Source organism: Quercus robur, chromosome 11 (genome assembly GCF_932294415.1).
Source record: "Quercus robur chromosome 11, dhQueRobu3.1, whole genome shotgun sequence".
Classification (NCBI taxonomy): Eukaryota; Viridiplantae; Streptophyta; class Magnoliopsida; order Fagales; family Fagaceae; genus Quercus; species Quercus robur.
Window position 1 is genome coordinate 38,672,002 of NC_065544.1, and position 13,791 is coordinate 38,685,792.

At 36.8% G+C, this 13,791-nt stretch overlaps 2 protein-coding genes, 2 non-coding genes and 1 pseudogene across 5 annotated transcripts in view; 1 reads left to right on the forward strand and 4 right to left on the reverse strand.

The window, feature by feature from the left end:
* Positions 1-4,128: 4,128 nt before the first annotated feature.
* On the reverse strand, positions 4,129-6,655 carry LOC126706807 (pentatricopeptide repeat-containing protein At2g15690, mitochondrial-like; annotated as a pseudogene).
* Positions 6,656-8,191: 1,536 nt separating this feature from the next.
* Positions 8,192-10,223, reverse strand: LOC126707083 (protein PLANT CADMIUM RESISTANCE 2-like). Its single transcript, XM_050406690.1, has 4 exons — positions 9,888-10,223; positions 9,713-9,784; positions 9,402-9,611; positions 8,192-8,471 (listed from the first exon to the last, which is right to left on the reverse strand). Exons 1-4 carry the CDS (start codon positions 10,081-10,083, stop codon positions 8,395-8,397), a joined length of 555 nt encoding a protein of 184 aa, XP_050262647.1. The 5' UTR covers positions 10,084-10,223; the 3' UTR covers positions 8,192-8,394.
* Positions 10,224-12,346: 2,123 nt separating this feature from the next.
* TRNAR-ACG (transfer RNA arginine (anticodon ACG)) lies at positions 12,347-12,419 on the reverse strand. The gene has a single exon. It is a non-coding gene; the product is annotated as a tRNA-Arg (tRNA).
* A 4-nt stretch (positions 12,420-12,423) lies between these two features.
* On the reverse strand, positions 12,424-12,504 carry TRNAL-AAG (transfer RNA leucine (anticodon AAG)). The gene has a single exon. It is a non-coding gene; the product is annotated as a tRNA-Leu (tRNA).
* Positions 12,505-12,531: 27 nt separating this feature from the next.
* The window catches only part of LOC126706489 (protein CHROMATIN REMODELING 25), a 12,577-nt gene continuing 11,317 nt past the window's right edge, over positions 12,532-13,791 (forward strand). For both annotated transcript variants that reach the window (XM_050405984.1, XM_050405985.1), the window contains exons 1-2: positions 12,532-12,885; positions 13,353-13,730. In XM_050405984.1, the coding sequence (XP_050261941.1) occupies positions 12,686-12,885; positions 13,353-13,730 (578 nt within the window). In that variant the 5' untranslated portion in view covers positions 12,532-12,685. The remainder of the gene's footprint in view (positions 12,886-13,352; positions 13,731-13,791) is intronic.

The window sequence follows — 13,791 nt, forward strand, 5'->3', positions numbered from 1 at the left end:
GGTGACCACCAATGTTGATGCAGAGCTTTGGGTTACAAGGGATGGGTTGACATCATGTATAAATCTGTATCTCTTGGAAGTTGAAATAGATATTGATGCCAAAGTAGTGCTTGGCTAGGTTTCTGAAGCCTACAATAGTAATTTACATCATGCTTTTCTTATCATTTTTTTTTGAGTAAACAATAATATTTATTAGAACACACAAGAAATTAGTAATATTAGTATTTTAAACCGGGTTTATAATACATTACATAACCAGAGTACAACTATAAAAGGGTATTACCTTTGTAATTGTAGACTGGAGTTATAAACAGCGGATATTAGACACACACAACCAATGTGGGATAAATATTCCTATTTTTTTTTTTTTTTAGTAAACAGTAATACTTATTAGTGTTTTAAACCGGGTTTATAATACGTTACATAACCAGGTTTATAAACCAGGCTTTTCTTATAATGGATTGTAAGATTTTGTTGCTTTTGATTGTCCGCTATGGACCTTTGTATGCTTCTTTTCTATGAGAATTTGGATTTGTATTATGAGAAACTCTATTTTCAAACTTCTGCTTAGTTAATGAATGTCAGGGTTTACCACCCAAAAAAAAACCTTTAATAAAATGATTTTATTTTTGTTGAGTTGACATTTTGCTTTTACACAAATAGATCCAATATATTTTACAGATAGACCCAATTATATTGGGGATACTTGAATTTAAGTATCTTGTATATCGTTTATGTAAAATCAATGTCTTACACCATATGAGGTCTATGGTTATGTGATCTTCACTAGCTACGATACATAAGATACCTGCAAATGATGTATACCCACTTTGCAGCCCCTATCATCCTGTTTTCTCCCATGTTGATCAATATGACTTCTTTTACTCAGCGGTCAGCATGTGTACTACTGAGCCTTGCTATATAAATAAAGTGATCACATGCAGTGCACTTGTGCACGTGATCATTTTTCGTCCATCACGATTGACGCAAGTGCAATGGAATGATCAATTTCATCATTTCTCAAATTTCATGAGTCAATAACATCAAATTGATAGTACAAGGAATCTGTTTAAAATAAACTCAAACCACAAGAGTCTATGCATTTCTACATTTTTCTCTGTTCAAATTAAAAAAATGTGCAACACTAGAAAAACGAACCCAAACAAAATTAAGACAAGAAAATCAAAATAGTGTAGGCAATTTGGAGATTGTAGGGAAAAAGGCTGTCAGTTTCATATTGAAATTGAAGAAAAAAGTTCAGATATTAAACAAAGATGCCCAAACAAATATCATTGTTCTAAATAGCCTCAGAAAAATAAAATTCTATAAGAAAACTGTCGATCCAAAATTTATAATACCATTACACTGAAGAAAAGGCACAAGTCTAACCTTCTATTTACTATTTAGAGTTACTACTTGACTAGTTTGAGCTCAAAAACTAGTTCCATTTATGTGAAAAATCATTAGAAAAAGAAACTAAAAATCATCTCCCTCACAACTTGCACAAGTAGCCAAACAGAATAACTGGTGATGTGGTCAGCCACTTCAACAAAAATTAAGCTAAGTTTTACAATGGGGATTGCCACATTGAGTTCGAAAACTACTTCAGTTTCACGTGAAAAGAATTAAGGTTGAAAGTTAAAACAAAATTGAGGAAAAAAATACTAAACGGACTCCACTAGGGATGCTTTGAATTTAACAGTGCTAGATAGAGAAGATCTCTTTAGAAACTACTTCATTTAACAGGTTGAAGAGGGGGTCACAACATAATTAATTAACTAAAATGGAGTCGCTCCCTATAAGAGCATTTGCAGCAGTGTAGCTATAATGCTATAATGCTAAAATTTAGCTCCACAAACACAAAAACCTTGCTGCAGCAGTGGAGCTAAATCTAAAAAATTTAGCTCCATTGCTACAGTGCACATCTATAAATAGATGTGCACTGTTCATACCATCTAAAATAAAGAAATATTATTTTATTAAATTTCTCTCTCCACTTCTATTAAAAAAATATTTTTTCCTTTTTCTTTATTTTTTCTCTCTCTCTCTCTCCGGCTTCTCTTCTTTCTTCCTCTTTCCTTCTCATTTTTTTTTTCTCTCCCTCGTCTACTCTCTGCTTCGCCATCGCCGATCTTCATCGTCGCCGATCTTCATCATTGATCTTCATTGTCGCCGATCTTCATTGTCGTCGCCCAGTTGCCGTCCCACGCCACTGACTCGTCTACTCTCTACTTCGCCATCGCCCATCTTCATCCTCGTCGCCCAGTTGCCGTCCCACGCCGTTGACTCGTCTACTCTCTGCTTCGCCATCGCCCATCTTCATCGAACTCAAGCGCGCCACAGACCTATCGAAGCTCTATGCTCGGTTAATATTTTTGGGTTCATAGGTTTGTGGGTTCACGGACCCATCGAACTGAAGCACGCCACGGACCCATCGAACTGAAGCGCGCCACGGACCCACGGACCCATGATCGACGACGGCGGGAATTCTGGGTTCATGGGTTTTGGATTTCTGGGTTTGTGGGTTTTTGGGTGTTTGATTTTTTTATTTTTTGTTGGGTTTGGTTGTGATTGTGAATTGTGGTTGAAATGGCAGTTTGGTGGCTGTGTTGGTGGTGGTTTGGTAGCTGTGGTTGTGTTTGCTGTGGGCTGTGTTGGTGGTGGTTTGATTTTTTTTTTTTTTTTCCCTTGCCGTGGGCGGCTGTGTTGGGTTATGGTTGTGGCTGTGTTGGTGGTGGTCACATGAAGGTTGTTGCCGTGGGCTGTGGTTGTCACATGAAGGTTGTTGCCGTGGGCTATGGTTGTCACATGAAGGTTGTCGCTGGTGGAGTGTGTGGCTGTGATAATTGTGGATAGTGAATATATTATTTTATTGTAGTGAGATTGATTATTTTATTGTAGTAGTTATATTATTTTATTGTGATGTTTATATTATTTTATTGTGTAGAAAGCTAAAATAGATCCACTGATGTAGCATGTGTGTAGGTAAAATAGATAAAGTAACTTTTGGTGGAGCTAAAAAGCTAAATTTTTAGCTCCACTGCTGTGGATGCTCTAAGGACTCCACATGAAAGCCCCACTTATAGCTGAACTTAGCTGCTCGAGCTACTAAACAGGAATAAAATACTTGTACACTAGTTTCCTACATCATACCACATAAGATAAACTAGTTTCCTCAACTAGATTTGGAAACATTAACTTCTTGGCCAGACCACTTGCATTAAGCACTGAGCCACTGATTCATGGTTTCTACTTCTCTAGTTGTAGCTTGACCAAACAGCATTCATATGATACTAATAAAGGCTGCCTTATTCCGTTCTCAAAATTGGAACCACCTCAGACTCTAAATGATAGATGCATTCATGTCTTATGACATTAAAGATCGCCATAACATATAACTCTTGGATCCTTGGATCATATCATTCGTTATATTGACATTGCATATAAAGAGATCTCTTAGAACATTTTTAACAAGCTTTTTTGCCTAGATCCAAAGATGGGAAACAGAAAATGTGATAGATTTTGAGTCAACCAACCACAATTACTTCCCGATTACAAGTGTTAAAACAAAAGCCACCATATAATAACCCAAAGCCGAACTAACCAACACTAAATTATAGTAACTTTTATCCAGTACATAGGACAAAAAAATAATTTTGCAATTGAAAGAGGATGTGCTATGCAGGTGAAAAATGAATGCCAAGCAAATGATAAAAAGGTGAGTTGAAGTACAGAAAAAGAAAAGACAAACAAAAGAAAAGGATGAAAGGGAAAAACAGAGAGAGAGAGAGAGAGAAGTTCAATCTGATTTATTGAGAAGGAGTCACACAAGTTGAGCAGTATGTGCACTACTATTTATACATGTACTGAACTAAATAAGACCTTGTAGGAAATTAGTCTAACTAATTACATAACTGTAGGAACCCATCACACAACAACTGATTGAACTAATCGTAACTGCAATACAAGAAGTTTCAATTTAACACAAGTGGCAAATTGGGATGTAACAGATTTTTTTAAGCCAACAGTTATACTAGTCAATCTGTTACTAACCAATTTGTTACTAAAATTAACTAATTGCTAACCAATCTGTAACTAACTAATAGCTATTCTCTAACAGCAAGCATGTCTACAGAATTCTTTGCATGTTTGAAGATAAATTCATGTAACAGAGAATTTTAAACACTAAAGGAGACTTGCACTAAGGGTGACAACCAAATTGCTCCCTGCAATTAATGGGCTTAAACAAATTCCAACTGCATTTACAATTTAGGATTCTACAGTTCTGGATTCAGAAACATATTAAGATGCCTACCTAACCAACACATTATTTGCCTCAATTTTGTCCAAAACAACATGCCATGAACATTTTGTACCTCAAGGACTGAGTCTCTTATATGCCTACCCAATTACAACCTACACATTAAAAAGAAATGCCATCTCTGCACAAAAAAAGATTAATATTATTATATTCCAGACGGTTCTTGTTAATGGCTTTGAAGTCATGTTAAACAGAAAAACAGATATTTTACTAGTATGGAGCATAGAAAGAAACTGAGGAAGGAAGGGGTTGGGATGGTGAGCAAATGGTCACTGCATATATCTTAACAAATATTTGATTGAATGTCAAAGCAAGTAGACAATATATTATATGGCAATGGATGGGTCAAGTCCTACTGGAGTCTCTGTCTGCAATATTCCATATGGCTTGGCAACTTTGCACTCTACATACCAAATTGCAACTGGAAAGAAAATCTCGGTGGATACGTACAGTAGTTCAAAGTTTCAAGGACTTCACCAGTAATCCCCACAAGAGCATTTTCCTTCCTTGAAATGATGAAACCGTTTGTTGTTCCTAATAATAAATTCCCTCTCAACAATCTTAGACATGATCTTGATGGCATTGTGACAGTCACCGCAGATACGAAGGTTCTTGATGATCCTAAGAGGTGTTCTCACTGGAGTACTAATCAGACCATACGCAATTGCCAAACGCTCACTATGATAGAGCAAGGCCTGCTCCTTGGCCTCCTGATCAATGTCATGCAGAACATATCTTGTGTCCGGCACATAACCACCTTCTTTCATCCCAGTGGCCTTCAGCTTTTCATCATCCTTGTAGAGAGTTGGGTTTCTGAACTCACTGATCCTGTTCTTCCCATCAAGCATGCTGACTGCAGTATACTTTCTAGGAGGTGGGGTAGGGATCTTATTAGCAACAGCCTTCGACGGGTCAAGAGAAACCATTAACTCCTCAGCATGGTCTTCAAGATCTACATTTCCATGAATCCAAGCATAATTTCTCAATGCATCCCAAACCTCCACAGTGCGCTCAAAAAGAAGTTTCTTTATAAAATCCTCTGCTTCATTAAGATGGCCACACTTCCCAAGCACACTAGAAGCCCCATATAATGCTCAAACCCCGGCTCAATTCCATACTCACTCTTCATTGACTCAAAGTGTAAAAATGCTTCTTCCACAGCATCTACACTAGCACAAGCCGAAAACACTGCAAGAAAAGTATCCCTGGTGGGTTTCATCCCCAGCTCCCTCGTCTGCTCAAACAACTGCAACCCATCATCACCCAACCCGTTATCCTCATATGCATTAAGCATTAAAAGCCAAGTGTCCATACTCCTATTAGGCATATGATCAAACACCCTCCGTGCATCAGTCATCGCCCCTCACAACTGCTATACATTTCAATCACCATATGGTTCAAACTAAGGTCACCCCGAAACGTGGACTGCAGAAAGAAACCATGAACCTTTTTTGCATCCTCATACGACTTGGACACCTTAACTCTTTCTAACAACTTATAGAAGCAATTCCAATCAGCTTTAACCCCTTTCTCCATCAATTCAAGAGCTTCCTTAACCTTCCCCGAATCGCAAAGCATCAGTACATCATTAACCGAAGGCAATGGTGGAGAATCAACCAGGGCTTGAACTTCAACTGCCTGGCCTCTATTAAAGTTTTGGGGATGTGGGTATCCCTTATTTTGATTATTCCACTGGTTTGGTGATCTCGCTTGTTGAAAACTCGGGGTCTGAGCGTTGAACTGGTCAGGGTTCAATCCACGGCTGGGATAGTTCTGACCACCTTGATTGGGATATCCACGGTTGGGATAGTTCTGACCACCCTGATTGGGATATCCACGATTGGGATAGGTCTGACCCTGATTAGGATACCCACCATGTGAATAGTTCCGGTTCTGGTTCTGGACCTGTGTTTGTGAGTTACATCCTTGGTTTTGTGGGGCCCACTGATTAGGGTTTTGTGAATTCTAACCCCGGTTTTGTGGGTTCCGCTGTTATTGTTGTGGTTGTGGTTGTGGTGGTGAATGGGGCATTTGATTATACTCATTTGGGATTGCTGAGGTGCTTAGGGTTTTAGTTAGGGTTTCAGTGTTACTGTTGTTGTTCTTGTGATTGAAAATGAAATGAGAAGGGTATAAAGGTCGTACCTTGAAGAAGGAGGATGAGAAGTTTGGGGTTCGTGCGCGTCGTAATGCCATGATCGACGCCATTTTTGTTGAGCTGAAATAAGCTACCAAATTCAAAAACCCTAAACCCGTAGAGATAAACCCTATCGAAACGGTGCGTGTGAGTGACAACAGTGTGTGAGACTGAGAGTGAGGCAGTGTCGCTCAACTCAACGCTTTGCCTTTTAATTTTTTTTTTTGGGGAATTTGGTTTTAGTTTGGTGTGGTGGATATGATCCAAAAAAAAAAAAAAAAGGAGTAGTGGGCCGGATACGGGTTCTGGGCCTGGACCCAAAAAAATAAAAATAAAAATAAAAGCCTTTTTGAAAAAAAAAATGATAAAATATTAAAATCGAAGGAAAGTAGGAAATGGGAGGAACGAGGAAGTGATGTTCATGACTCATGTTGGATGGTTATTTGTGCTACATTAATATCAGTTTTGATAATCTAGCTGTGCATAATTTTTCTATAATTTGGGATTTGGGTTGGTTTTCCTTCTATGGATTAAAAAAAATATTGGTGAGTGTTGGTCGCTCTTTTGGACCAATGTCAAATTTCGAGCTCGACCCTCAAACTCATTTGAATTAGTGCTCTTGAAGACCTTGACTGAAAAACCCATAACATATCCATGTTCTATACTTTTTTTTTTTTTTTTTTTTACTATCAATGATTTATGGGTAGCACGTATACAATGCATACCTATTTTTCTTAATATTTGTGTATAATTTATTTATTTTAAAAAGATTAGAGCATCAAATGCATATTCACTTGTACTATTGTATTACTCTATATATGATTCTATTACCAAAGTTTCAAGAAGTTAAAAAATATTATTATGATTAAAACAATATCAAATGTTTCGGAGTAAACGAGTTTTATTATTTGTTATTAACTTTTTATTTATTATAATTTATCATTTAATTTTGGTTAAAATGCGATTTCACTTATGTACTTTTCCAAACAATTTAAGGTGATTCTTTTACTATTTATTTAGGGCTTTTGTTAAAAAGTGCCATTGCGCTTCTAATAAGGAGGAATTTATTGGATGCCATTGCATTGAAAAACAATAAGAACAAATAAATAAATACTTATTTAGTTGTCTTATGTGTGATTGCATCTAAAAAGCTAATCAATTACAATAAAAAACTCAACCTTAACCAATGCATTCAGGCAGACACTCGTTAAATGAATCCTTTATTTAGTATATATGTAATTTTAATGATACTATTTTTTTTAATATGACTTTTAATAAGCATATGCATCATGTGAGCATACTACATAAAAAGTAGACCCAAATTCTTCAAGCACAAGAAGCATCATTTTTCTTTTCTTTTCTTTTCTTCCCTCTCTCCCCCCAGTCAAGCTATTAAGGACCTTAGTTAGCGAACACAAAGCATTTAAAGGACTATTTGGTGAGGATTGAACTGTGCAAGGCTTTGGGAGGAATGTCAAGTAAGTGAATGGTCATTTTTTTTTTCTTGCTAGGCATTGCAACCGAAATGAGCTATTGGAGACACTACCATGAGGCCTGCTTTAATTTACTTGTAAAATTCATAGCGTGCTGGCAGCCTGGCACCATTGCATTGAGGGTACAAACTTCAGAGTTCAGACACAAGCCACACCTCAATTGTTTAACTTGTATCGTCTAATTTATTGAAGAAACAAGAAAGACCTCCTCTATAACATACATCACAGATATACTTGGAGTGAACTTTAAAAAACATATGAATTCTATGAGAACACCATAAAATTAAATAAATTTTTTGCTCCTGCTACATTTGTGGCACAAATTCCTTTTTTCTTTTCTTCTCAGACGAGAATAACAAAAGCAAACACTGCACACAACATATAGCATATAAGCAAACAAACAAGTAGCAGGAATCAGCAGCAAGGGCCTTTAGCCTTTCCTTTCACCTTCTCATGCCTGGTGCCACTATTGGAGCTACTGTAATTCCACGCCGTTGTCTATCCAAGTTGGCTTCCCAGCCTTCATCAAGAACCAGCCACATGAAATCAAATAAAATCCCAGCTAAATAAACTAAGAAGTGGATTAAATTTAAGAAAGTAGCAAGTCAATGCAAGAAATCATAAAATTAACAAGTATCAACGTGTTCCTTTATGACGCCTTCTATCTTTACCAATCACAATCTTTTGAATAGATTTTTATATTTGAAAACGGTATTTCTTTTGGTCTGCATCATCAATTATGACATATGGTTGGGTGGGGGTATCATGATCTCAGAAATCATGCTTGTAATTGACCAAGTCATTGTATTCTAATGCAGAAATTGGATTTTTTTTTTCATGGTGAGAACCAAGTTGTCATAAACAAATACACAGTTGTGGATGTTATATGTTTCATTAGTGGGATATGATTTGTCCTTAACTGAAGATACCATTTACGAGGCTAAAATATAATATGCACCCAACTAATCTGTTGGCTGGAGGACTACTAGCTCATGTGATTGTCAGATTATTAAGGTACCAGTTGATGGTTTAAAGACTGGGACAAAGCATGTGGTATCATAATAGTGCATAGTGTACCATGCTAATCAGATTCATTACACACTACTGCAATAACAATGTAACTATGTTTGGATGCAATTTCTTCGTGCCTTTGCTACTTTAATGTCAATATTAAAACAGAACTAAGGAAAATGACTTTTAAGAGGCCAAACTGCAGCAAATATAGGCATAACCACTAGACAAAAAGTACTATCTTCAAAGTGAAACCACTGGTTTTCCTTCACCAATTCCAAATAACTTGGAAATCAGAAGTATAATTTACTACAGATATCATGAGATTTTAATTTGAAGTGAGGTTTTAAGTTGCTTAACATGAAGAAGAAAGAGCAAGAGTATTCATAGAGATTTTAAAAACAATGGTATATGGATTTGATAACTAAGAAGCGATTACCTATCCCCATATCAAACCCACGACTCTTGAGCTCTCTGTATTCTTGACACAGAGCACAGGTAGCACAGAAGAAGTGCACTAAGCAGTCTACACAAGGTGCCTCTTCCAGGTCGTATTGCGCCCTCAATTTTGAACGATAAGAGCATGAGTACAAGCATGCAAAACCAGTAAGACCCAGAAGCCCATAGAGTATGCCACTTTCAGCACAATCTAAAAACACCAGCAAGCAATATAACAAATATAAGTAACCTATAACCATCATTCCATATTCATGAAATTGACAATCAGCAAGCTGTTATTCCTAGGCTTACTTGAAGAACCTCTGGATACTATCTCAGCAATCTGTCCAAATGTGACACAAGGGCAGAAGCAAGTAATAAAACCTTAAAACATGAAATTGAAAGCAGTTAATAAAAAAAAAACATGGGTTGATGCTTATATGCCTAGAAATTAGTGATGAAGCTAGATGAGTTTTCAGGTCTTTACAATTTCCAGGATTATCACAACAATAGCAAAGACCAGTAGACCACTTCCCTGCAACTACACGAGCACTCATGCCGGGGGATACATATGGAGGAGCATACGGTCGTGTGGGACTTGTATTTGGAATTCCTGAAGCCAGGACAGGACCTGGACCATGTTCACTGGCATATGTCTCATAATCATGTACTGCAGGATACATCTTCTGAGTAACTGAACAAAGGTAGTTGTGGCAACTAAGCTTAGCCTTGTGCTTCTGTCATGAATAATAAGGTTTGGGTCCTAATATATATTGGCAGAATTGTCATTCAATTAGTGGAAATACCAAATATGAAAATAAAAATGCACAAATTTGACCAAGTGAAAAAAAAAAAATCCTTATATAGTAATCCTCTATATCTATCTAGTATCTGTGGAGTTACTCTCCAGTTTTGAAATACCAAATATAAAAATAAAAATGCAGCATTCCTTCTTCTCCCTGTAAATTCTAAGAAGTTGCACAAAGTCGCATTTCCACTTCTTTATTATTAAATATTAAGAGATGATTCATGTAGGATTTTGTATTAAATGCAAGTTCCTTGGGCATTCCTGATGCAGATCGCAATGACAAGAAGACCAACTTCAATATTTAGCATTGAGTTGTGACTTGGTTATTTAATATTTCAACTTAAATCTATATTTAAACATGGTAAAATAAATCGTTAGGTTGCATGATGCAGTATAGAAAACAATAAACATTATTTCATCCACAATCAGTAATACTGGTTTTAGCTGACATGATAGCTAACAAACATATGGCATTAAGTAAAAATATACTTAGTTTTTACACATAAGGAATTTATTTGTTCATTTAACTGCTACAGTTTCCCTTTAAATCACTGGACACTGCAATGATAGGAATCCTCATACTAAATACACTGCACTTTGCCAATAATAATTGGATAAACTACCAGCTATTCCAAAAGCTTAAGCTATTAGGAAAATGCGAATTTGATCGCTAAAGTAATATTTTAAGGCTCTCCCTCATGTGTGGGCTGAGAGAACTCATAATATCTTTCTTTAACTTTTACTTCTTGAACTTTGGGCTAACTTGAGTTGGGCTAAGCCAGATGGTCCTACAGCCAGCGCAATATTGCTTACTGTTTCAACTTTCAAGGCATTTGCAGCTCCACTGCATCATTAACAAAATTTAGCAGGTTGGGATGCTGACAAAAACAGTATTTTTTAATTATTTATATAGTTTAAGACAAAGATTAAGTTACAAGAGAGGCTGATATATAATAGTGTCACTCATTTTTATGTTTTTATTTTATTTTTTAGCTTGATACTAAAATGTGGAGAGCTGGTGAGTCCACTGTACTTTCTTATTGTTTCAAGGTAGATGAAGCTTCCAGCTCCCTACAAACATTGAGCAAAACTTAAACAGCTTGGAATTTTGATATCGTGGTCTTTGTTTATTTATGGGGTCAAGAGTCAAGACCAAAGGTCAAGAAAGGCTGATTTATTTTTTATTATTCTTGAGTTGCTTAATACTTACAAGTAGAGAGCTGGTAAGTTAGTCTAATTATTAGTGAGCTAATCTTTATCAAAAGTTCAACTTGTATATGATTATCATAATCTTACTATACGTAAGGAGCTGACCCATGCAGTTGCTTGTTAGCTTCACGAAACTTATGTCAGTACTCAGTAGTCAATGGTGATAGTAGTTATTTTGTGGAGTCAAATTTGGTGAAATTCCTTTCATAAATTGGATAAGCAGTCCAGTTTTATCCAATTGAGGTAAATTGACCAAAACAGAATGAGTAAGTGGTGCATGTCCATTTTAATTATTGACTTGACTCCAATACAAATCAGGTCAATCTTATCTTATTTGAGGTAAATTGACCAAAACAAAATGAGTAAGTGATGCATGTCCATTTTGATTACTGACTTGACTTGAATGCAAATCATGGACAATCTTAATGGGATTAGCAAAATTTGAGCTTAAAAGTTAAAACTATTTTGAGTATTGAAAACTCAAACTACAAGTCCATTATAATTATAGCCTTACCATATATTAAGGAGACAGGTCAACTGTGCCTAACTGCAATCAGTAGTAGTAAAATTAGTTACCAGCAAAGCATTATCCTTTTGGTTTGTGGACTCAAAAGTTGATGAATTCAAACACAAATCAAACAAAGTAGTAGTGTTTTACAAAGGGATTAGCCCACCCAAAAAAAAAAAAAAAAACCCAGTTTTACAAACGGGCCCACCAAAGAAAAAAAACCTAAGTTTTTACAAAAGGGCCCAAACACAAATAAAACTAAGTTTTACAAAGGGATTAGACCACCCAAAAAAAGCCCAGTTTTACAAAAGAGCCCACCAAAGAAGAAAAAAAACCTAAGTTGGGCCCAACGAAAGAAAAAAAAGACTAAGTTTTACAAAAGGGCCCACCAAAACAAAGAAGGAAAAAAGGAAAAAGGAAACGACTCCGCTGGGGATCGAACCCAGAATCTCTGGTTCCGTAGACCAGCGCCTTATCCATTGGGCCACGGAGTCATTTTGTTGAGAGTGGGATTTGAACCCACGCCCTTTCGGACCAGAACCTTAATCTGGCGCCTTAGACCAACTCGGCCATCTCAACTTTTGCTTCTACATCTTTCCAAATTTTATTTATTCTTTCTCATCAAAGCCACACAACCTCAATTCCTCGCCATCTCGCACACATTTTACCGCCAAATTCGATTTAAATTTTCAAATCTCTCTCTCTCTCTCTCTCTCTCTGTGAAAACTCTCAGAGAAACGAGGAGAGGATTTGATTTTCCATGGAAAACGAAGACGAAGTCGAATTCCTCTCAGTTTCTGATTCCACCGATTCCAGCGAGGAATACACCGCAGACCTTGAAGAAGAAGAAGAAGAACTCGATTTAGACGCTAACAACGAAGAGGAAGACGAACCATGTGTGACCCGTTCTGTACCGTCCGATCAAGATCGGAAATCGAAGAACGTCGATGCTCTCTTGAGGTCCGTACAATCTGATTTCGTTAATCAAAAGCATTTCAGCTCCAAGATTCAATTAATTCGTCTATAAACTTTGTGCCTCTTCCATTTCAACCTAGGGTTTTGCAATTCATATAGCCATTACAATTTTAGCATTTCAATTTACAGATTTGGATTTTGCATAACACGAAATTCCAATTAACAGATTTGGATTTTTTGGAATGTATGTATAGTTGGGCTAAGCTATATGCTTGTGTTACTGTCTCTAGGGTTTAGTTTGCTGCAATCAATTTGGGCATTTAGTTAATTTATTATCACAAATTCACAATATATGTTTAATTTTTGTGTATGGAAGCTTTTTGATTATCATTTAGATTCTAGGGTTTGTAGGTCTAGTGGTGGATGTTGATGTATAATTTATAATTGTATTTATCGAATTCGAAGAAAAAGTGTTGAAGTAAAATTTGACATAAGTTACAATTGTATCACAGAGGTGACCTAGTGGTGAAAAGACAGCCGCTGCTTCCACGAGTCCTTTCAGTGACAGGAGCAGCAGCAGTTTGCCGAAAACCCTTTAAGCCGCCATGTTCTAATGGCTATGATGATCAAAATACACTTGCTCGTCGTCTCTGGGCCCGCAAAAGATTTGTGCCGTGGGGCTCTTCAAGGCCAGCATTGGTTGCAATTACCAATAGAGTGAATGTAACAAGTACTGCTGAGAAGGATGTAGTCGAGGAGACTGTGACTCTGCCACCTGGGATTGAGCCTTTGGTGTTGTGGCAACCTGAAGAATCCGAGAATGGGGCTGCTAATTTGGTGCCAATAGTAGTTGACCCATTGCTTGTTCGTTTCCTTCGGCCCCATCAAAGGTATTGTTCATGATATTAAAATCGAAAATTTTATGCATGCTGTGTAGGGGTTTTATATGGA

Coding starts and splice junctions, on each gene's coding strand:
- LOC126707083 (XM_050406690.1), bottom strand. CDS start 10,083: ATGTATCCTGCAGTACATGATTATGAGACATATGCCAGTGAACATGGT. Junction 9,785..9,887: donor TTGTGATAATCCTGGAAATT/GTAAAGACCTGA, acceptor TCATGTTTTAAG/GTTTTATTACTTGCTTCTGC. Junction 8,472..9,401: donor TGGGTTTGATATGGGGATAG/GTAATCGCTTCT, acceptor TTCTTGATGAAG/GCTGGGAAGCCAACTTGGAT.